The sequence below is a fragment of the Amphiura filiformis genome, chromosome 1 (genome assembly GCF_039555335.1).
Source record: "Amphiura filiformis chromosome 1, Afil_fr2py, whole genome shotgun sequence".
NCBI classification, from domain to species: Eukaryota; Metazoa; Echinodermata; class Ophiuroidea; order Amphilepidida; family Amphiuridae; genus Amphiura; species Amphiura filiformis.
Window position 1 is genome coordinate 22,553,849 of NC_092628.1, and position 25,866 is coordinate 22,579,714.

General features: G+C 38.4%; 1 protein-coding gene across 2 annotated transcripts; it reads right to left on the reverse strand.

The window, feature by feature from the left end:
- Window positions 1-432: 432 nt before the first annotated feature.
- On the reverse strand, window positions 433-21,232 carry LOC140170715 (uncharacterized). Of its 2 annotated transcripts, none has more exons than XM_072193975.1 (4): window positions 21,119-21,232; window positions 13,721-14,363; window positions 12,831-13,091; window positions 433-1,772 (listed from the first exon to the last, which is right to left on the reverse strand). In XM_072193975.1, exons 2-4 carry the CDS (start codon window positions 14,342-14,344, stop codon window positions 720-722), a joined length of 1,938 nt encoding a protein of 645 aa, XP_072050076.1. In that variant the 5' UTR covers window positions 14,345-14,363; window positions 21,119-21,232; the 3' UTR covers window positions 433-719. The 2 variants fall into 2 exon arrangements, with proteins under 2 accessions (XP_072050076.1, XP_072050127.1); XM_072194026.1 differs by lacking the exon at window positions 433-1,772 and adding an exon at window positions 7,599-9,917.
- Between the last annotated feature and the right edge of the window lie 4,634 nt (window positions 21,233-25,866).

Below are 25,866 nucleotides of genomic sequence, written 5' to 3' on the forward strand. Positions count from 1 at the left end.
GCTACGGGCCTGCTTCTAACACATTATTTGGGTGTTGAGGATATGGCATTACCCTTTATTTCTTACGTAACTAGGACACCCAATGGTTCTTAGTGGAAATTTGGGTATGGCAGATATAGGGATCAGGATATAAAAAACTGGTTTAGAGAAATGATACTTTTTTTAATGAAGGCAGACCCCACTGCAAAGGTTTGTAAAATGCAAAGAATATACAAATGCATAAAAATATACAGCACAAGCAGTCATCACACTCTATTACCCTACCAAGCTATAACTTTAATGGTTATTGCATGCAAGCTGTAGATTACATCATTCAGCGAATTACTTCAGCTGTGTTCTTCTGCTCGGTCTGATTATCACATAAAAAGAACTAGGTCACGCATCGCTACATAGCGTGACCAGCGAATAAGATGCAGATGTGATGCAGATGTGATTCAATTAGACAATCTGAACCACACTTCCGTATATATGCCATAAACTGCGCCAAATTGGCAGACCACTGAAGTTCTCTGCTGAAAACTATAATAAGAGATAAACAGTAACAATGTTATAATATGAACTCAATACAATGTTGGAAAAGGTTATAACCAAACTCAATTCAATCATGCAACTCAACTCCGTAAATGCATTTTGTTTTACATACTTTGTTTTACCACCTCGTATAATTTGCACCAACATGTTACTTCAATTTGACAATGTGGGTTTCCTAACTTCAGATATCACCAATCGCTACCTGAGTCTGATTCAGAAGCTGAACTGGATGCAACAGAGTCAGCTTCAGCATTAGCTTGCAAAATTGCATTCAAGGTGGGTTCAAGATCATACTTGCTTGTTCCTCTTGTATGACACACACAATGTTCATAAGCCTTCCTTGCCATTCGTAGCTTACGTCTGTTGAAAGACAAGAGTGGTGTGCATGTTTCTTTCTCATATTTTACATGTACCTGGTACCAACCAATAGATGCCTCCACATCTGCGTTTGCTTGGATAGTAATAGATGGTATGTCATTATTAAAGTCACATATAACCCTGTGAAGTTGCCAGAACCAGACATCACGATGTTCCATATGACGCCTTAAGAAACAAATCCCTGCATCATCAACTTCCAACTCCAAATCTGAGTAATCAAACAAACAATTGTTGCTGTTGTTGCGCACTGGCAATATTGCATTAGTCGTGGGACTATAGAGCAGGTACGTAACTTTATAGCCTTGTAAGTCCATGTCATACTCATCTCCTTTAAACAAAACATGCCCTTCGACTACAGTATGAAGAGTAACATTTACAAATCTCTCTGGAACAGACACTGGAACACATTCGTCCCATTCGTTACTGACCAGACTGTAGCGTTGTACAAAATAGTTGTCACCATCCTCATCCTCCCCAACTGCATATATGTAATCGCTCAATCTATGTAAGTAGAGAGATTCACTTCTCATCACTCTCTTCATTGGTTTTTGTACAGTCCATTCATTACTCTCCAAATCAAACTTGAAGAAATTCTTCTCTTCCAGCCAATCGCCATACTGTGCATCTAGATCTGCAGGTTCATCCTCCAGAAATGCATCATAATCACTACCCTCCATTCCACAAGCAAGATATATCTCCTTTTTGTCATACACCATTGCACGGCAGCGAAACCTAAATTCTGCACGTACATATGGATAGGTGTATGGGAAATCGTTGAGATGATGCAGCAGGTAGCAAGCAGATTTTGTTTTGCATACAAAGTCTGGACCAGAAGATCCGCTTCTAGAAATAGTCAAATGTCCCTGAAAATTGAAAACAGAAAAAGAAATGTGCCTTAATTTTGTCAAAACCTTGGCTTATATTACATGGCAGAGCAGCATCATGCTTACTATGATTTACTACCATGTTTTACATGATGAAATATCTGTGTTAAAGAGGCAAAACCTGAGCAATAATAAACATAACTGGCTATCAAAATGATATAATAATAATGATAACAACAACAACAACAACAACAACAACAACAACAACAACAACAACAACAACAACAACAACAACAACAATAACAACAACAACAACCACAACCACAACCACCACCACCACCACCACCACCACCACCAACACCACCACCACCACCACCACCAACGACAACAACAACAACAACAACAACAACAACAACAACAACAACAACAACAACAACAACAACAACAACAATAATAATAATAATTAAGTGGAAAATTGGCTTTAAATTTGTTTAATACATACAATGACTCACACAAAGCTGACATTATTGTCATATAAAACCTTTAGCATCTGTGTTGAAGAGGCAAAACATGGGCAATAATAAACAACTGGCTTATCAAAAAAATATAATAATATAATAACTTAGCTAGAGGGCCCTCTATTTGCACACAAAAAAGCACACAACTTGGATGATCCTTACTTTTCAACATATGGAGCTCAAGTATATCAAAATATTTGTTAGATCAATGGGACTGGTGTAGAGTTATAATACTCAAGGGCTATCAGTGATACATCATTGTGACCTCATAGTCTCGAAGCTGCATTTTTGCTGAGAAATGGGTGGCCATTCCCAAGAAAAGACATTATTTCACAAATAGTAATTTTACCAAAAACACTTAAGCATGAATACCATTAGAGAAAACACTATAAATACAAATTACAGCCCGCAACGTCAAGCAGAATGACACATTAGCACTGTAAGCGCACAACGCACACAAAGTGAGTAACATGAGGTGCACCACCCGGGTTGCTGACTAAAACTTCAGAAGATGAAGAAATGACAATCAAAAGCATGTTCAATTTAAAGTGATATGCAGGTTCAATCATAAGCAAATCAGGCAAAAGCAGAAGATATTTTCACATACCCGTTATCATTTTGGATGGAGCCCTGTTAGTAAATAATATTATTTAAAACATTTTGACTGTCTCAGACACATGGCTGTCAAAGATGTAACAGCCACCTTTTCCAGTCTTTTACCGCAAAAACAGCTAGTGCAATTTAAAAAGAAAATATCACTTTTTAGACCAAATATTTGAAGTTGTTTACATCAAGGTAAAGCACGTATATCCACAGCACAGGTGCCAGTGTCCATCACAGATAATGTGTACACACGCATCGTGTATTGCTGCATAGAATGTGCATGCTTTATTTCATTCCATCAGGGACCTTGTATGGAGGGACTGGAAACGGCTTCCACCCATTGTACCATGGAAGTTGCTGGTTTACAAATTATCCTCAGTTGAGCAAGCATGAATAATATGTGATGCAGCATGTAGCCACTGGAAAAAGTGGCTTCTGGTCCTGTGATTATATATTCTTAATCAATAGGAGTGGTCTATTTCATAGACACATAAGCTGATTGGACAATCGCATGATTTTGGGTGTCGTCTATCAGGCTATAGACGATCCCACGTCATCATGAGTGTTGATAATGCGTAACACGCTCGTAGAGGTGCAAGTATGTATTGCGTAGTATGCGTAGACGCAGTGTGGAATACTCGCACGCGCTAGCAGTACGTGCAACAAAAGACTATTGTTGTACAAGTGCAACTTTCAAATCTGGACCTCACTACTTTAAATTGACCTCACTACTTTAAATTTTGGGTTGGCTGTTCTTTCTTTCTTATTGACCGGTTTTCTGGGCTATCGTATCAACTGAGGTGTCAAAATGCGCAGAAATATATTCTGCTTCCAACACATTTTACAGATTTGAAATACAATAGCCCGTTTTTGAAAAATGGTCATTATTTAAGGGGAAGGGGTAATTACTTTTTTTGAGATGTTTATCTTCTATCAATGGGAGAGTCAGTAAACCACTACACTGCTGTAAATTCAATACAATGATGGAAAAAATTATAACCAATATCAATTAAATCATGCAACTGAACTCTGTAAATGGCTTGTTTTACACACTTCATTGATCAGCTCATATAATTTGCATAAAATTTTACTGCCATGTGCAATGTGAGCTTCCTAACATCAGACATTATCAATTGTTACTAAAGTTTGTATCTGAAGCCAAATTGGATGCAACAGAGTCGACTTCAGCATTAGCTTGCAAAATTATGTTCCGTATCACAGCAGGTTTAAGATCAAACTGGCTTCCTCTTCCTGTATGCCACCAATGATGTTCCTCAGCCTTCCTCGCCATTCTTAGCTTATGTCGTTTGAAAGTTATGAGTGGTGCACATGGTTCTGTCTCATCTACCTGGTATCTAGCAACTGTTGCCTCCACATCTGGTTTCGCTTGGATGGTAATAGATGGTATGTCATTATCAAAGTCACAAATAACCCTGTGAAGTTGCCAGAACCTAATATCACGATGGACCATGTGACGCCGTAAGTAACATATCCCTGCATCATCAACTTCAAGCTCCATATCTGGGCTATCAAACAAACAATTTGTGCTTTTGTTGTGGACTAGAAATACTGCATTAGCTGTGACATTATACAGCAGGTATGCAACTTCATCGTTTGGGTAATGGCCTTTACACAAAATATGTCCTTGGACTACAATATGATCTAAAACACTTATGGACCTCTCCGGTACCGCCACTGAAACATATTCGCCCCATTCATTACTGACTAAACTGTAACGTTGTACAATATAGTCCAAGATATCATCCTCCGCAACTGCATATATGTAATCACCCAATCTATGCAAGCAGAGAGAGTCGTTTGTCATCAGTGTCTTCATTGGTTTTTGTACAGTCCATTCATTACTCTCCAAATCAAACTTGAAAAAATTCTTCTCACATAACCATCTTTCATGCATCAGCTTTACATCTCTAGGGGCATCATTCCGAAATGTGCCATAATGCCCGGTTCCACAAGCAACATATATCTCCTTCTTGTCATAAACCATTGCATTGCAGCCAAACTTATATAATGCACGTAAATATGGACAGCTGTAGGGGAAATCGTTGAGATGATGCAGCTGGTAGCAACCAGATTTTGTTTTGCACATGAAGTTACCACCAAACGGTGGGATGATTAATTGTCCCTGAAAATTGTAAAACAGAAAAGGGCAACTTTAATTTTGACTAAAAAATACACTGACTCACATAAAGCTGACACATGATACATCAGCATCATGTTTACCATGATTGACTTCCAGGATTTTTGTGTTGTGGGGCAAAACCTGAGCATTAAGCAATAACATTAACAAACAGAACTAGTTTATCAAAATAATTTAAGTAGGTATAGGGGCTACGCATCCTGCACACATGAAAATAATGGGATGGTTGCAAGCTACAAGAGGAAACTTGTAGAGGTTTTCTGGGCTATCGTATCAACGGAGGTGTCAAAATAAAATCTGCTTTCAACACATTTTACAGATTTGAAATACAATAGCCCGTTTTTGAAAAATGGTCATTATTTAAGGGAAAGGGGTAATTACTTTTGTTGAGATATTTATCTTCTATCAATGAGAGAGTCAGTAAACCACTACTGCTGTAAATTCAATACAATGTTGGAAAAAATTCTAACCAAAATCAATTAAATCATGCAACTGAACTCTGTAAATGGCTTGTTTTACACACTTCATTGATCAGCTCATATAATTTGCATACAATTTTACTGCCATGTGCCAATGTGAGCTTCCTACGTAACATCAGACATCAATTGTTACCAAAGTGTGTATCTGAAGCGAAATTGGATGCGACAGAGTCGACTTCAGCATTAGCTTGCAAAATTATGTTCCGTATCACGGCAGGTTTAAGATAAAACTGGCTTCCTCTTCCTGTATGCCACCAATGATGTTCCTCAGCCTTCCTCGCCATTCTTAGCTTACGTCTGTTGAAAGTTATGAGTGGTGCACATGGTTCTGTTTCATCTACCTGGTATCTAGCAACTGTTGCCTCCACGTCTGGTTTCGCTTGGATGGTAATAGATGGTATGTCATTATCAAAGTCACAAATAACCCTGTGAAGTTGCCAGAACCTAATATCACGATGGACCATGTGACGCCGTAAGTAACATATCCCTGCATCATCAACTTCAAGCTCCATATCTGGGCTATCAAACAAACAATTTGTGCTTTTGTTGTGGACTAGAAATACTGCATTAGCTGTGACATTATACAGCAGGTAAGCAACTTCATCGTTTGGGTAATAGCCTTTACACAAAATATGTCCTTGGACTACAATATGATCTAAAACACTTGCGGACCTCTCCGGTACCGCCACTGGAACATATATATTCGCCCCATTCATTACTGACCAAACTGTAACGTTGTACTAAATAGTCCAAGATCTCATTCTCCGCAACTGCATATATGTAATCACCCAATCTATGCAAGCAGAGAGAGTCGCTTGTCATCAGTGTCTTCATTGGTTTTTGTACAGTCCATTCATTACTCTCCAAATCAAACTTGAAGAAATTCTTCTCCTCTAACCATCTTTCATGCCTCAGCTTTACATCTCTAGGTGCATCATTCCAAAATATGCCATGCCCGGTTCCACAAGCAACATATATCTCTTTCTTGTCATAAACTATTGCATTGCAGCCAAACGTATATCCTGCGCGTAAATATGGATAGCTGTAGGGGAAATCGTTGAGATGATGCAGCTGGTAGTAACCAGATTTTGTTTTGCACATGAAGTTATCACCAAAAGGTGGGATGATTAATTGTGCCTGAAAATTGTAAAACAGAAAAGGGCATCCTTAATTTTGACTAAAACATACACTGACTCACATAAAGCTGACATTGTTGTCATGTCTATGATACACCTGCATCATGTTTACCGCAATTGACTTACAGGATTTTGGAGTTATGGGGCAAAACCTGAGCAAAAACAAACAGAACTAGCTTATAAATCAAAATATCAAGGTATAGGGGCTACACATCCTGCACATGAACATATAAAATAAAATAAATGGGGAATGATTGCAAGCTATAAGAGGAAACTGAATATATAATTAAACAAGAAAGAAAGAACAGCCAACCCAAAATGTTATGATTAAACAAGACAAATAAACACACATTTTGACCACCATACAACCCAACAAAAAAGCAATGGAATATGCTGGCACGGAATTCAAACCCACAACCTTCCAATCACTAGACGGATGCCCTCACCTCACCATTAGGCAACATCAGCTCCCACTGATAAACATTGGTTGAAACTGGGTATTAATGGAGGCAGTCGAGGTATACAACACACACACAGATATTATGCAAGAATACAAGTACAGGAGATCATTACTGATGCTCCCAGCATTATACAAGTTAAGACGGTAATGCGGTAACATATCCTGCACATTATAAGAAACATAATGGGGAACGATTGCTTGCTATAAGAGGGAATGGGGTCTTTTTTCTACACGGAAAGTTCTTTATAGGTGATGCAGTTTGTAACCACTGGAAAAAGTGGCTTCTGACAGTGGCGTAGCTGCCAGGGGGGGCAATTGCCCCCCCTGGCAAAAATTGCCTATTTGGGCCCCGCCCCCTCAGACCCTGCGCCCCTAGCGCTATTTGGGCCCCCGCCCCTAGCGAAGGAAAAAAAAAGGAAAAAGAGAGGGAGAGAAAGGGAAAAGAGAGGGGGAGAAAGGGAGTGGAGGGGAAAGAGGTGGGGAATCCATTCGATATGCAATACCATACGATTATTGTCAATAAGCCTGGCAAATATTGTCTATTTGGGCCCCCGCCCCCTAGTGCGGGGAAAAAAAGAGAAAGGATGGAGATAGAGTAAAAAGATGGGGAAGAGAAGGGAAAGAGAAAGAGGGAATACATAGGCCTACGATATGTAGGGCCATACGATTATTATCAATATACTCGACAATATACTTGTAATGACTTCTTGAAGACAAAGAAATATAAATCTTTTGAAATGCTAATTGCACAAAAGCACCTATAGGAAAAGTATATTGACTAAAACAATAAAATGGTCAACCCAAAAAGAAAAGTCGAAAAAGGTGTTCAAGAAGGCTGTGTCCGACATGTTTCTTGTAGCATGCCCCAAACGAAAATTTCCAGTATCGACACAAAATTTGCCGATTTTAAAAGTCATTTACCATTGAGCTATTTCAAACTTGGGGCCGGACTTACGATTAGACCAGATGGGTACCGGGTCCAGGCCCCTAAAATAGCCTAAGGTATGTTCCCAAAAACACCATGTCTTACAGCAGTACTTGTTTGTATATGTTTGTATCGGTAATTAATTTGCTCAAACTCTATAATATTATAATTTAGTTCATGGATGGCGTGTGAATGAATTTAGCTTTCATCAAAAGCACTCTATATGCTTATAGACAAGGTTTTACGGTATTCTTAGTCAATAGGAGTGGTCTATTTCATAGACACATAAGCTGATTGGACAATCGCATCAGGCTGTAGACGATCCCACGTCATCATGAGTGTTGATAATGCGTAACACGCTCGTAGAGGTGCAAGTATGTATTGCGTAGTATGCGTAGACGCAGTGTGGAATACTCACACGCGCTAGCAGTACGTGCAACAAAAGACTATTGTTGTACAAGTGCAACTTTCAAATCTGACCTCACTACTTTAAATTGACCTCACTACTTTAAATTTTGGGCTGGCTGTTCTTTCTTATTGACCGGTTTTCTGGGCTATCGTATCAACTGAGGTGTCAAAATAAAATCTGCTTCCAACACATTTTACAGATTTGAAATACAATAGCCCGTTTTTGAAAAATGGTCATTATTTAAGGGAAAGGGTAATTACTTTTATTGAGATATTTATCTTCTATCAATGAGAGAGTCGGTAAACCACTACTGCTGTAAATTCAATACAATGTTGGAAAAAATTCTAACCAAAATCAATTAAATCATGCAACTGAATTACTCTGTAAATGGCTTGTTTTACACACTTCATTGATCAGCTCATATAATTTGCATAAAATTTTACTGCCATGTGGCAATGTGAGCTTCCTAACATCAGACATCATCAATTGTTACCAAAGTGTGTATCTGAAGCCAAATTGGATGCAACAGAGTCGACTTCAGCATTAGCTTGCAAAATTATGTTCCGTATCACAGCAGGTTTAAGATCAAACTGGCTTCCTCTTCCTGTATAACACCAACGAGGTTCCTCAGCCTTCCTTGCCATTCTTAGTTTACGTCTGTTGAAAGTTATGAGTGGTGCACATGGTTCTGTCTCATCTACCTGGTATCTAGCAACTGATGCCTCCACATCTGGTTTCGCTTGGATGGTTATAGATGGTATGTCATTATCAAAGTCACAAATAACCCTGTGAAGTTGCCAGAACCTGACTTCACGATGGACCATGTGACGCCTTAAGTAACATATCCCTGCATCATCAACTTCAAGCAACATATCTGGTTCATCAAACAAACAATGTTTGCTGTTGTTGTGGACTAGAAATACTGCATTAGCTGTGACATTATACAGCAGGTATGTAACTTCATGGTTTGGGCCATAGCCTTTAAACAAAATATGTCCTTGGACTACAATATGATCTAAAACACTTGCGGACCTCTCCGGTACCGCCACTGGAACATATTCGTCCCATTCGTTACTGACCAAACTGTAACGTTGTACAAAATAGTCCAAGATCTCATCCTCCGCAACTGCATATATGTAATCACCCAATCTATGCAAGCAGAGAGAGTCGCTTGTCATCAGTGTCTTCATTGGTTTTTGTACAGTCCATTCATTACTCTCCAAATCAAACTTGAAGAAATTCTTCTCACATAACCATCTTTCATGCATCAGCTTTACATCTCTAGGGGCATCCTTCCGAAATGTGCCATAATGCCTGGTTCCACAAGCAACATATATCTCTTTCTTGTCATAAACTATTGCATTGCAGCCAAACGTATATCCTGCACGTAAATATGGAAAGCTGTAGGGGAAATCGTTGAGATGATGCAGCTGGTAGTAACCAGATTTTGTTTTGCACATGAAGTTATCACCAAAAGGTGGGATGATTAATTGTACCTGAAAATTGTAAAACAGAAAAGGGCAGCTTAAATTTTGACTAAAAACTACACTGACTCACATAAAACTGACACATGATACATCAGCTTCATGTTTACCATAATTGACTTCCAGGATTTTTGTGTTGTGGGGCAAAACCTGAGCAATTTTTAACAAACAGAACTAGCTTATCAAAATAATATGAGTAGGTATAGGGGCTATGCATTCTGCACATGAACATATAAAATAAAATAAATGGGGAATGATTGCAAGCTATAAGAGGAAACTGAATATATAATTAAACAAGAAAGAAAAAGAACAGCTAACCTAAAATGTTATGATTAAACAAGACAAATAAATAAGGGAATATGCTGGCGCAGGATTTCAAACCCACAACCTTCCAATCACTAGACAGATGCCCTCACCATTAGGCAACAGCTCCCACTGATAAACGTTGGTTGAAACTGGATATTTAACATGGAGGCAGTCAAGGTATACAACACACACATATATTATGCAAGAATACAAGTACATGAGATCATTACTGATGCTCCCAGCATTATACAAGTTAAGAGGGTAATGCGGTAACATATCCTGCACATTATAAGAAACATAATGGGGAACGATTGCTCGCTATAAGAGGGAATGGGGTCATTTCTACAGGGAAAGTTCTTTAGGTGATGCAGCATGTAGCCACTGGAAAAAGTGGCTTCTGATTCTGTGATTATCTAGTGAACCAGAAGCCATCTTAAAGAGGTATCAGCACATCTGGATTTATTCATAAAATGTTACACAACCTTAGCATTTTATAGCAAAACATAATGCATGATAATAAAATTGTCCAACTCGCCAAGGTCCTGACCATCTAAAAGAACAGTGATATGTAAGGACAAGGTTACTTGCCCAAATCCTAGTATAAACATTTAGTAATTGTTGGTATTTAGTTCCTGCATACACCTGCCAATTGACCAGGCCAACGATAGTGGACCTTTAAAGAGCTAGGAGCCATTTTTCAGAATTTATCAAAATGCTTATTTTCATTATTTCTACAGCTTTCCATTCACCTGCGACATTTAGATCTATGCAATGCATGTTATTTAACTTATAATTAGTGAAAAATTGAATATGAGAAGTTTTGTTTGGCATTTATGTATTTCATGTTACCAATTCAGTAATGTAACAAGTAGGTGTAACATCATTGAACATTTAAAATGATGTGTGTCACATATCAAACATTCATCAAGGTTTATAGTGAATTTGTGTGCTGAAAGTCAGTATAAGGCCAAAAAAAAGATGTTTGCTTGCCCTCAACCGACCGACCCTAATATTGGAAATCAGAAAAAAGTTGTTTTTAATAGTTGAGTAATAATTGTTAACATGAACTGGTAAAGTCATTTATATTTTGTAACCTGTTCTTTAAAACCAGGAAAAGGTGTCATGTTATTTTCGGACCCTTGAAATAAGTGAGGACCCCCAGAGTTTCAGAGGCAGGGGTCCAAAGGACCCTTTGATTTTTTTCTTATCAAGGCCTGACCTTGTCAAATGTTGCATTTCATAGTTATTCATGTTGACAAAATGTCATAAAATTCAATAATATTTACTTATTTGACCTTAGATGACATCTTGAAATGATTGTTTCTGTTGAAATTTTTTCTTATCAAAGCCTGACCTTGTCAAATGTTGCATTTCATAGTTATTCATGTTGACAAGATGTCATAAAATTCAATAATTATTTGACCTTAGATGACATCTTGAAATGATTGTTTCCATTGAAATTTCCATTTTGCAAGTTTTGTGGAAATCCAACTACGGTATCTTTACCTATTTGAGCTCAGATGACCTAGTAAAATGTGGTCTTTCACTGCTACATCATATGACCCGGATGACCTTGTAAATTTTGGTACCGGTATTTAAACACTTCATTTTGCAGGTTTCATGCAAATCCCACAATCCTTACTTATTTGACCCCAGATGACCTTGAAATTACCATGTAAAATGTTGGTCTTTGAACACTTTCCATTTTGACCAAGTTTCATGGAAATCCAATCTCTTATTATACCTCAGATGACCTTAAACTGATCCTTAAATTCAAACTTATATCCTTAAACTCAAACCAGTACACCAATACATTTGTACTTACCCATACACCCCAACCTGTATCCTTAAATCCCCATCATATACCCTTAACTTTATCCATCCTTGAACCCTAACCCTTGCTTTTTAGCAAGGGGGAAGGTGAGAAGGAAGGAAGAAGGAAGGAAGAAGGAAAGAAGGGGTGCGGTTCTGAACCACCTACCCTTAGTGTGCCAGCGATGTGCACGGGCCTACCTTTTTTCTCCTGTCCAAAATGACCTCCAACCTTTGACCTACTCATAGTTCACAATAAAACCTGTCAGTCATCAAAATAATAGGACTGGGCACTTTGTCTAGGAGCAACAAAAGGTTTGTATCAGAAGACAATGCATAATGCTTTTAAAATTTCCGCAAAAATAAGTTCATCAGGATTGTCAATGAAATATAATAGCAAAATTCTTCTTAGCAAATCCAGAATTAGATGTTAAGTGTTAGCACGAAACTGTCATTGATCGAGGTGTGTGACATCTAATTCTGGATATGCTTTTTTTTCACATTTTGGCCACAAAGTGGCAAAAAAGTGGCCCAAAAATGCAATAATAATAATAAAAATCAAAGAAAGCATTTGCACATTTCACATAGCCATTTTCAACATTTCATCCATTTTCGTCTGAGATAAACCTAATTGGTTTTTCTTATTAAATTCAGAGGTTGCGTTTCCTTACACCTTTGTCCTTACACCTGTGACTCATCAAGCTATTCGCAATCACCTTTCAGACCAGGAGCGTGATTTTAACAGATCGGCAAACAAAGGCCTACAAAATTGCAACCTCGCAAATATGTCAATATGATGATACGTACTGTTACTGTATTTCTTGAAGCAAATAACTCTGGATGGCTTTCAATCAGTGGGACATCTGCTTCGTCTTTGGTAGCATTCAGCCTGATAACCTCCTCTACCATGTCCTTACACTCTGGCACATCTAGGACCTCTTCACCAAGGATCTGCTTCAGATTCTCAACTTGCACCAACCCAAGACGGGCCTTCTTCAGAAGGTGTGCTACACTAACTTTGCGTTGTTCCCAATCATACTTCAGCCAGGCTATCACTACTTGTAGAATCTATATAAAATATAATTGGAATAAATAATAATACACAACATATTAGGCTGGACAAAAATATTGATGTGTTTCCAGTCAACGTACTGACCCATTCTCAACCATGCCAACCCAACAACCTGGATCCGTCCTATATATACCTACATGTACATCAAACGAAAAGCGCAGTGATTTATAGTGTGCTACGCACAGGCACAATGCCTAGACGTTGATCCACAAGCCTCAGCACACTTTACAGGTTGTCGCTGACCATTACGGCCCCACATCATTCCATAAATAAAAACAACAAATCAGGGACTTTCCTGTTACAAGAGCGTACACCCCAGATATTCCATGAATAACATGAATTCGCAACTAGGATCAGCTCCCCGAGTTTAGTATGGGTTACAACAATTAGCAGTAAGTTCCTTGTCCAGGGGAATTTCAAGCTAACTCAATTTGTCCACAAGAGCGTACTAGACACCGCCAGGGTTCCAACCATAACCTCTCGCACCACAGTCAAATGCCTTATCGATTGAGCTAACTTGACTGCTGTATACCATGTATTGTAACAATTTGCCGAATGGCAGTGGTGTAGCTATCGGGTAGTACATGTTTATCTACAGGAGAAATATTAATAATTGTTAACTAACCTGTTCTTCAGTACATGTGTCGGTCTCAATATCGTCATTATCCATCATTTCCATCAGAATATCTGCAGATGCATTCTCCAAGAATACTTCAGATCTACCACACTCAGGAAAGTTCTGAACAAGGTGCTCCTGATACAACTTGGCAACATCTGACAGACTGTCATGATTGCATGAAATCGACCACACCTCAAAACAGTCATCAATGGACAGGTTCTCTTTAACATCACAAAGATACTCGGCACACAATTTCATTGCATCTGTTAACATCATGTAATTAGCCATTCTTAGAATCCCAGGAGCTGTTTGGATAGAGAGAGTGAAATATCCAGTGTAAGCAAACTCCAGTACCTGTGCGAAACAATCCTCAGTTCCGGGAACAGTCACCTCCCTCATTGCACTCTCTTGAAACCCAGATGAAAACATCCCTTCAAAGTAGTCGCTGGCACAACTTAGAACAGCTTTGTGGGCAGGAAATCGTTGATCTCCTACGATGATGGTGACATCGCAGAAAGCAGACTGTTGTCTAAGTTGGTTGAGCCCAGATGAGAGAAGAGGTGGGTATGAAGGATTGCCTAGTTTCTTCAAATGACAATTGTTGTCCAATCTTGCCGCCATCTTGTACATGCATCAATTCAAATATCTCCTGTGCAAAAGTGAAATAATGAAAAGACATCAATATAAATTATCTATATTTTATCTTCTCTCACACACAGGGAATATATTTTTTTGCACAACTCCCATAATCAGAATATCGCCTTTTATGGGAAAAGTTGGGGACTAACAAAGTATACCATGTATAATACATTGGACCTATATGTACTTTAAAGGGGCATTTCGTGATCCACAGCCTCATCCCCCACTTTTCCCAAAAAAGTTGAGATATTTACACCACTGGATACCTCTGGCTACATAATGTTTATGTACCAAATATTTCTTGCAGATTAATTTTCGTTTAGCAAAAATATCGCCAAATTTGAATTTCGTTCTGGTGCACCAGAACGAAAGTACAACACATTGTCTATGGAGCAGTGAATACACCTAATCATGCATAACTCGCAAACGCAAAATCAGAATCCACTGAAATTTTGGGAATAAGCTTTTTTTGTGGATATCTACCGAAAAAGTCATAAAAAGAGGATGCTAGGATCACGAAATACTCCTTTAAGGGGGTACTACACCCCTGCCTAATTTTGTAAAATTATAGCACATTGGGGACAAGTAAGATATGTAGGGGCATGAAACTACTGCACTGGAAATTTTATTTCAGCACAGACAACAGTTGTGGAGTTACAGTCAAAAATGAGGGAAAACCAATATTTGATCAATTAATCAATATCTACTTGCTTTGAGTTGCTGAATTTTCAGTACAGTAGTTGTAGTCCTTGCCCCTATAATATACCTATCTTACTTGTCACCAATGTGCTATAATTTTTTAGAAAAATGCAAAAATAGGCACAAAATTGGCCAGGGGTGTAGTACCCCTTAAGGTAATACACTATTTTAAAGTCTAGCGATTTGGTAGTTCACAACATCTTGCGTATAGCAGTAAAAAAAAAAAAAAATTGCATTGCTCATTTCCTTATGAGCGTGTAGAAGAATTCAAATATCACAGAAATGCTTTTATAGGTCCTGTGGTTCTTGAGTTATGTTGTAAAGAGGGCTGAAACAACAACACTTTTGTAAAATGTACATAACTCATTAACAACAATAAATTAAGCAAGTTTTCAAAGTATATGATTTGTAGAATGAACTTTTGCAAAACATCAAAGTGTTATTTTTCAATAATATATTGATTCGACCAACAATACCGCATCTACCCTTAAGGGCCCCAGGTATTCAAGTCAAAGGCGAAGGGGTACTTATTAGTAAGGCTCTCACATAACATGTAATTACATACAGGGATATCCGATTGAATTTTTGTGTGGGAATCCAGGATGGTGGTTCATGTGCCCCCCAAAAATGCTCTAAACAAGTTGAAATTCAACAACTCTTCCTATATCTTTGTACAGGAGTCAACCATTGTTAATCCCTGATGAATCCACACTTGTACAGCAGTGTTTGCGCGAATATGCGTAAATTCGTCATGCCTGGAACCTGTGTGCGCATACACTTTCAATTTGAATTCCGTATTTTTGGAGGTAGCGGCTAAACATTATAACTTCATTCTGTAATTTTATTGCTGAAATCCACAATCTTTTTGAAAGGCTGAGTGGCAATGATAAACTGACATTCCTCATAAAATAATCCTTTGAATTATACGCCTTTAGCTTGTTTTCGTTGTTGAAAGGTATTCAATCATGTTTCACGATGTTCATCACTGTTTAACAACTTCAAGTCCGGGCGCGCCTGCATGGTTTAAACCATGCAGACGATGCGCGACGATCGTTGTTAAACGGTGATGAACAATGGTGAAACATGATTGAATACCTAAATTTTAATCCTATACGAAAATTGCACAAAATGCCTTGTCCCCCCCTCAATCAGGCCCAGTGTCCCCCAATCAAGGTTGGTGCCCCCCCAATAGGATGACTCACACTTGACTTCACCACTGCTTCTCTGTTACATTATGAGGTATGCTCAGATTTGTAAATAGAGGCATGCATATATTGATCACCATGCCACTGGAACCTAAACAAATCTTTAGGGGGCCACCTGGCATTGCCAGTCCACTCGTACCTGTTACCAGCTCAACGGCTCACTCGGTGAACCAACGCAAGATCCTTTACACAGCATCAAACCCGCACTGATATTTATAAGTACTCTTAGTCCAGACTTGTCGTATTGGGACCCGTCATGAGTACGGTGCACGGGTCCCAAGCCATGGGTAATGCAGTACGGGTCCCAGACCATGGGTACTAGTCCCAGGCCATGGAGTACGGGTAAGGTCCCAAGCCATGAGTATGGGTACATGGGTACAGGTCCGAACCCAAAATAGGGTGCGAGTACGGGTACGGAACCACGAGTACGGGTACGGGTATGGAAATTGGGACTCGAGTACGGGTACGGGTCCCAGTATGGGTACGGGCCATGGGTACGGGTACTTGTATGGGTCCTATTATGGGTATTGGTATAAACAAAGCTATTGTTATTGGTGTAAACATTAATTTATTAGCCATACCTTGCTGTAAATACACTCTTTGATGTCATTTATGCCACAACAAATGAATAAAACTACATTCCGCACCAAAAAAATTATAGAAATTTATTACGTCATAATTAATCATACAACATACATCATTTAAGTTGCTATGTGTGCCTTGAGTTGCTGAGACATTTTTATTTGCTAAGAAGTACTCTCATTTACAGAAAGTTGCAGAACTGGTTTTTAGGAATTAATCAAGTACAAAAAGAGATGTAATATTGATGGTCTTAGTGAATATAGCTTAAAGGTGGCATATTTTGGGATGCAAAATTCATGCAAATGAAAAAACCATGTCTTTGTATGGAAACACATGCTGCGCAATACTAATTTCAAGATACATTTAGCAGTGATATAGCATTCAAGTTATTATTTATCTCAAAACATCAATTGGATCTCAAATTTGATCCAAAATTAGTAGACTTTTAATTAATTGTCAATTTTCCAAAGCTTTTCATGCACATCCACACATCCCTGGCACACACCAGATTATCCAATTAGCTTTTAATATAATTATTATCATTAATCATGTACATAAGGATAATTATCCGGGATAATTATATACAAGATTTATTAATACATGTACTTTGCCTACAAGCTCCTATAAATCATAAATTTCTCAGTGTTTACAGGTAAAGGAGCTCTCTATTCATGTGACTCAGATGCACTATTCCAACACAGAATCTGTGATCCCAAGTACATGGCGGAAAGTGTTCACTGCTCACACCAGTCACATTATCATGTAGTTTTTCATGTGTGCACTTGTGCATGTAGGGTAGTGTAATTCAGATGAGGAATATTAAAATGATGAGTAAAATCAACACAATAACTTGAAATTCACCACAAAAACAATTTCTTGAAATGTTTTTCCAGTTTGATGCTTTTTTTTCTGTATCAGTCAGAGTGTGAATGCAACATGTAACTTTTATGTATGGGTGGCATAAAGTGTGCACATCAGGCTGGAGGCTGTCAAAATGTAGGTATCTACACTGTATGTTGCATACACATTTTGTGTAGCCAGGGCCATATTTACCTTTTTCACGGCCCTGGGCCAGGCTAAAATTTAGGGCACTGACTATCTGGCTTAATGTGTTACTCCCCACCCAACCCCATCCCATGTATTACCTAGATTTGTTTTGATTATGATCATACGTGTAGGACTCACAGTGCAGTAGGATTCATGATTGGGAAGTGAGAGTAGATCTGACTCTCACTTTCCTGCATGCATTTAGCCATGTACTGTACGGGTACGGGTCCCAGGCCATGAGTACGGGTACGGGTCCCAGTCCATGAGTACGGGTACGGGTACGGGTCCGAAGCCAATAGAAGGTGTGAGTACGGGTACAGGTACGGAGCAATGGGTACGGGTACGGGTACGGAGCAATGGGTATGGGTACGGAAATTGGGACTCGAGTATGGGTACGGGTACGAGTACGGGTACAAGTCTGCCTCTTACTTGTAAGAACAGTGAGAGATTGGAACAACCTTCCTCATAACATATTCTGACATTACTAGCTCTGAACAGTTAACAGTTCAGAGCACTTCAAAGCCAAGGAAACCAACATTTAGAGACTAAGAAAAACATGCGCAAATTCCTGCTTGCCTTATTCCACTTGGGATGTTAAGCAGTATCCAGGGGGCAGATAGTCCTGCCAAATACTCTACACCAGGTAAAAAATGGCTTGTGTCCCCTAGGCTAAATCAAAGGAAGAGGAAGGAAGGAAGGAAGGAAGGAAATGAAGGATAGATGAAATGAGCCATGTATGTGTACAAATTTTGCAAAATTAGGGGTATTTTTGGATAATGAAACGCGATTCGCGAAACACATAATAAGAGATAATTTTTCATACCACTTGTTTGCAAAATTGAAAAAATGGGTGCTCTTCATTTACGAATCCCATGCACAAATCATCTTGGTTTCATTATTCGGCGCACATTCAATTATACGATGCATACAATCGCGGTTACCATGATCTACGCGTTTCCGTCAGAAAGGGTATATCAGAAATATTGTTCGCGTTTTAGCGAAAAAACTGAGGGGCATTGTTGAATTAGGGATTCAATCATGTTTCACCATTGTTCATCACCGATTAACAACGATGCGGCCGCGTTGTCTGCGTGGTCTACTTCGCGAGGGCAGCTGCCCGAGCGAAGTAAACCACACAGACGCGCCGGACGCTTAATTTCTTTCTGCAACCATAATGGGCCGCAATATATCACTAACCGCATAGTCCGAGGCAAGGTTCATTATTGTCAGGGTTAGGGTCTTAGGGTTAGGGTCTTATGGTTAGGGTTAGGGTAAGGGTTAGGGGTTAGGGTTAGGGTTAGGGGTTATGGTTATGGTTAAGGATTTTCGTATTTATTAGTACTAATTGTGTGTATGCACTTTATTCCGTAATCAATAAGTATCATAAACAAACACCTTTCTGGCACAACGAATCATAGCACAGTCGTGTAGGCATTAGAATATGGATACATAGATTGTGCGTTCGAACCCCAGGTAAACTGTTGTAGAATTTTAATTCTATCGATTTCTTTTATTTTATTAAGTAAGAGGAAATAATAATGGTAATAAACTCGTGTTATATCTAGCCTCATAGGCCTATAATTACATGTATGTACTATGTGTTATCGCATTATGCCCATTATCGTTGCAGAAAAAGAAATTATGCTACCGGACGGTATAGGAAGAGTTGTTGAAGGGCAAATAATTTGTGAAATCGCAATGATAGGGGTGTTTTTATCTTAAAAACTCCACGAAATGAGATGCAAAAGGTTGTTTTCAATGTTCGCTGACAAGCATGAGTACCCGCTGATACACGGAGTACCGTAACTCAGCATGCATCAAAGTGGTTACGTAATTCTTGTTTACCGGATCACACTATTTTGGTATGCCTTCAAGTTGCCATTTACTTAGTGTGGTGATGTTTCGATTATGGTTCAATCATTACTCAAACGCGTGATCCCGTTGACATAGTTACATTATTTACGTATCTTCCTCAACAGCCCGAAAAGGTTAACCAAATTTTTTTCTCCGTCGTTTGAAAAAGTGAAGAGCAAAAAAAAAAAAAAAAAAAAAAAAGAGAGGAGGGTTTCAGGCGCTAGTGCTCTAAAAGCAGCACATTTTGATGTATAGTACCATTTTTTCAAAATTTTTCATGCTTAATCTAATTTTTCCGCCCTTTTTTATTTACTAATTCTTTTGACGCCTTTCGCTTTTGCCGCCCTGTTTTTGCCACCCTTCTTCTTCCGCCGCCCCTTCATTTTGCGCCCCCCCTTTTACCCCGGGGGGCTGCCGCCCCCCAAACCCCCCCCCCCCCCAAAAAAACACGCATGCTTAAACAATACCCTAACCAGGTAACACGCGTATGTACGCGCCTTTTTTCATACCCTAAACAGGGATTTTATTACTTGCATCAAATTTCATACCCTAAATTTTATTTCCGCGTATTAGCAATTGCAATTTAATGAATTTTACAGCAAGATAATGTAAGATAGTAAAATGTAAACCTGTTAGGCACACATGCACATGCATAGTCAGACAGGGTCTAATTCTGCATAAAACCAGGCAACGTTTTTCTATAGATCTGCTGCGCATTCAAATTGCATTGTATTGCATCGTAATTTCATTTGTGTCTATGCTAATTATGTTTACACAACATGAACTCGCATGTTTTCAAGCAAATTCGCCAATAATAGGTGATCAAAAGCGATCGGAATGTTACAAAAGTACAGATCGCATTCAGCTTACTTCATATGAGATGATCTTTGGAAAAATACGGCATAATTTGTCTTGGTGTTTGCGGAATGCCATGCAGTAAAATATTAATACGTTATGCAATTCATGATTGACAACTAACAATCGGCGTGTCCTTCGTATCCTCCACTGTCAATTTCTTATCCACTCACTAATCCTCACAAAAGTTTTGTGTTGATTACGTAATGTGTGGAGGCAAATTGCAATAAGTACAATGAAATAATGAGTAGGGCGGGCTCCGAGGCGGGTTTCTTCTTCATCTTACGTAACAGTATTGTTCTCAAAAAAAAACCGGAAGCTTGTCGTTTGGAGCTCTAGCTGAAATACAGCAAGATAATGTAAGATAGTAAATGTAAACCTGTATTTTAGAGTATCTCGAGCTATGCATAGTCATAGACAGTTGTCATGGTTGTTGAATTTTGCAACTTTTTCATTTACTGTTTTGGCAATCGCGAAAATATCAAAGTTTTACAAGTCACATACTCTTCAACTTCTAACTTACATATGTTTGTCATCAAATCTACAAATCCCGGCTTGGAATACCTGGCAAATGTTTAATTCTGATCTCCCTAAAGTTCAAGTGAAATCACGGCGTGAAAGATAATTTTTCCCGGACAATTATGAAACGACAGCTCGTAGCCCTTGTGGCGCTAATTGGCATAAGGGCGCACATCACATAATCTTGCACGGTATGTCAGGGAACCTATTATCAGTCTTGAGTCTTGAGTTTGGTACTGTCCATAGACTCCAGAATGGAGACAAACGGCCAGGATGTGTGATCTGCGCTGTGGTTTTTGAAATTCTTGCTTAGTCTTGGTTGCTTAGATACTTTGTTACTGCTGTTTTGAAGGTTTCCGGTTTTGTGATGCTGATTAGGTGAGGTGGAAGAGAGTTCCAATCACGTATTGTCTTTGGTATAAATGAGTTTTTGTATTCCAGTCTTTGTTGGCTGATATGGTTGAATAGGATTCTGGATGATGATGCCGCGACTGGCGCTGGACGGGCTGTAGAAGGTTTCCGATGGGCAGGGACAGGTCGCCTAGTCTTGCTTGCTGGAATACGCAGAGTCTTCTAGCCTTCCTCCTGGTGCTGAGTGGTTCTAGTTCCAGATCTTTGACCATCTGGGTCGCACAACCGGGAGATTTAGTTTTATAATCATTGAGGATGAATCGTGCCGCTCTTTTCTGCACTCTCTCCAGCTGGTCTATGTTCTTTTTGTGTGCGGATCCCAGACGGATGAGGAATATTCAACTTGCGGCCGGACTAGTGAATGCCAGACAACCCGCCCCAAATACAACTCGCCCCAACGGACAACTCGCCCCAACGGACAACTCGCCCCACGTATACAAACTGGTCCCACGTTAACTCGCCCCAATGATAAGTGTACGCAGAGAATATCTTCTCTAGCATTCGTAACTTAGAAGGTTTTATCAAACTGCTACACAGGGATAGAACAACTATATATGAACATAATAATTGGCAATATTTTGTGATTATTGCTGAAAATTTCGGTCAAATTTGACAAATTCGCACATAAATCATGTCAATCGGCATTCAGAAACATCAGTAGAATACACACACTCGGTAGTAATTAATTGTTTCATAATACTAAGTAGTAAATAGAAAACAGCATACCAATTAATATTCTTGGGCATGTCAAGTCCAAAAGTTGCAAAATTAAGCAAAATTGCCGACAGGATTTCGATCACCCGGGCGATCACCGTACAGCGAAACCTGTCGAATTCCACTACCACGGACATTGGTCAAACTGCCGTGAATCGCGATGTTCTTTGCCCGTTTTTCCACTCTTATTTTTAATTATGTTAACTTTATACTTTTTATAATAGTGTTAAACATGTAATAATTTAAATATGATATGGCAAAACAAATCATTATTAAAATTTAAAAAAAAAACGCTTGCGAGTTTTGTGTATTTTTATTTTACCGACTCAAACTCACTTAAAATAATTTTAAAAAAACCTCAAAATAAGTTTGAGATGTTCAAAACTTTCAAAACCTGCAGTCTTATATTAAATCAGAGAAGATCTTCTTTGACATAGGCCTATGAAACTATTAAAAGGACTGAAAAATATTTTCATATTCATTTCATATATAATTTTTTCAAAGACAAATGCACACATCTAGCAAGTCAAACGCCAGTAGCAGCAGCTTCTGAGATATTTTGTGGGTTCCGTGCTGTGCACTGACTTTTACCCCCTTTTTACACCGCGTGTTAGCGGCGGATTATTTGCTGCCACTTACACGGAAACGCCGGGTGTGATATGTGTTCAATCAATGCTCCCAAGGCCAAGCACGCGAAGTGCCGGAACACACCGACGGCGTACCTTGCTTGACAAGTCCCCGGGCCCGTGGCCGCGTGCTTTACACACTGATGTACGATCGATTGCTTGACAAGTCCCCTGGTCAAGTAGTCTGCTCTCAATTTGATACCCCAAGAATTACGGGTCGTGATTTGTGTTTGTGACGGAGGCACGGGAGGCAGTGCCGCGAAGAAGAAAAAAATGCAATGATTTTGTTTGCAAAACTGGTTAAAGCCTAGTACGGTATTAATACGATTTTGTTCTAATTTTTAATTTGTTATTTTTGTCAAATATAATTATAGTAACAACTGCCAGGAAAGTTTTTTGGTCATTCTAAACTGTGGTGTCTAAAATAATCAAAGATATAAATCTAAATTAATTGAAAAACTATTATTTTAATTATATAATTTTTTATTTTTTATATATCAGATACATTTATGTGTACATACTTCTTTAATATAAATGTATATTTTACACTTTTGATAATTGTGATTGACAGTTATCATGATTCATTTTGTTTTTCTTAATTTCTTCAACTTGCCTGTCAATCACGGACTAATTATCAGGATTGATTAAAACACCACCATGGAGCTATGTGAGACCCCGGATATCTCACCATGACCATGGCACATCTTACGCTGTGTCCTAATCCTCTAAATATGCCAACAATTTTAAGACGGGATGTTTGAACTCGAAGATGTCAACACTAAATGTAGGCCTAATTAATTAATTAATTAATTAATTATCATACGCTAATACATATACTTCGTATAACTTCCAAATCTGGGTGTTTGATATAGGCCTACCTAGATTTGGAAGACGGGTACGCATGTATTAGGCCTACTGGTATCCAGTGTTTACTCAGAGGTCATATGTCTCAATTTTGGCCCAGTGAAAATTATTTTTGGCCCACACAAATTTGTAATACTGTATTACAATTAGTCAATTTGGGGAATTACTGAGCCAAAATTGGGCCAATTTGGGAAGAAAATGTTTCATTTGGCGCACCCAATTACCAGAGAGAGTAAACACTGCTGGTATCCCGGGACTGGTATTTAAATTTTATATGTTGTATGTAAAGGCCCCTCTGATAATAGTCATTATCAAATAGGCCTATACATTCTAAAGTTATTATATATAGGCAATGTAATGTTATGTTGCATTAATGAAAATGCTATTATTCAACAAAGAATATATTGTGGATTTTAAAAGCTCTTTGACTGCCTGCAATCAGGGATTTCCCTTTTAACAAAGGAGCACTGGCGCATTGCAGCGCACTGGCACTGCTGCGTGTAGCATAATCTACCGGCATGATCAAAACTGTCAATTATTTACAAATCAGAATAGTCAGATAGCACCAGGCTTTTTCATAAATAAGTATGATTAATATAATATAATAGGTTTGGTGTTTCACGGTGGTGTTTGTTAGAAATCCGAAAAGAAATATGATGTGCATGTATAACATGCAGAATGGTATAATCATAAACATGATAGCCTAAATGAAAGATAGAAACATAATAATAATTATAATAGAAACACGGAAGGAATTATTTTAGACAAGTGTTACTATGATTGTGTCTGACTAGCCTGATCATGTAAACGACATAAAGCCGAGCCACATAGTTTCCAAATCTGGGTGTTTGATAAACCCAGATCGGGAAGACCTAGACCTATTCGTAGACGCGGTGCGAGCGTGAACAGGAAAAATAACGAGTTATATGAAGTTTAAAATGAAATCATGCATAATGCCGAACAACCTGTATCTATATTCCAAATCTGGGTGTTTGATATAGGAAAGACCTATACTTGTGCACGTGAACAGGAAAAATAATTCTTCATATTATATCGAAGCCCCTATTATCAATAAACACATTATTACATAAAAAATTTGTTCCATTAATTGGATTTTTTTTTACCCATGGTAGCTCCAATATCTTAAAAACATAATGAATTTGGCCGACTCCAATGTAAGCTTGGACATTTTTAAACATTAAATAGGCTATCGCCACTTTTTTCACATTGTTTAAGTAAAAAAAATTGCAGAAGAAAAAGTTTGTTCTCAGAGAATAAATAAAAGCTAATAAATTGAATATCTTTCGTGTGAAATGGGAAGGTTTTGTATAAAAAACGTAAGAACAAAGTAAATAACATATAAATATAATTATTATTGTCTTTCTCGTGTACCCACGGATAAAACTTTTTAAACAGATTTAAGAATATTCACAATATATTGTATTTAGCCTATTATGTTGTATTAAATAGGAAAGAAATCATAAATTCGGATTTATGCGCGCAAAAGTAACATTTTCCAATTCCGCGCTCAAGTACGGATTTCGTGTGTCCAATACTGTTCATGAAGGTGTGCGTTATGTAAATTGGGGTGGGGTGGGGTGGGGTGGAGGGTGTATATAGTTGTTAAAGGTTTAGTGTGCCTAACGTCAAAAATCCCATTCTTGCATGAAAAGTATATAATTACCGGATACATTAACATGCATGATTTTCCAATTCCGCGCTCAAGTATGGATTTCGTGTGTTCAATACTGTTCATGAAGATGTGCGTTATGTAAATTGGGGGGTGGAGGGTGTATATAGTTAAAGTTTTATTGTGCCTACAACGTCAAAAATCCCATTTGCATGAAAAGTATATAATTACCGGATACACTATGATGATATAATAATGTCTATATGTTCAAACGCATGCACTGCAAGACACTAGGCCTACACAAATGTTTGAAACTCCATTCGTCCATATCAGAAGTTCAGCCTTTCCCTTTTGTCTTAAATTAAAATAAATATCTAGTTGCTTCTGTGGTTTTATATTTCAATAACATTTATATGCAGTGTGTCAAAGTACATTGTAACATTTTCCATTTCTGCTCCAAATTCTAAGTTTGAGTATCAACCGCTCATTGAAGCTCATTATTATCGT

What these genes read in the sequence shown, in the direction of transcription:
- LOC140170715 (XM_072193975.1), bottom strand. Translation starts at nt 14,344, where the DNA reads ATGTACAAGATGGCGGCAAGATTGGACAACAATTGTCATTTGAAGAAA. An exon ending in ACACATGTACTGAAGAACAG is followed by an intron (nt 13,092 to 13,720) that starts GTTAGTTAACAA and finishes TATTTTATATAG; the next exon opens with ATTCTACAAGTAGTGATAGC. An exon ending in CTTCAAGAAATACAGTAACA is followed by an intron (nt 1,773 to 12,830) that starts GTACGTATCATC and finishes TTCAATTTTCAG; the next exon opens with GGACATTTGACTATTTCTAG.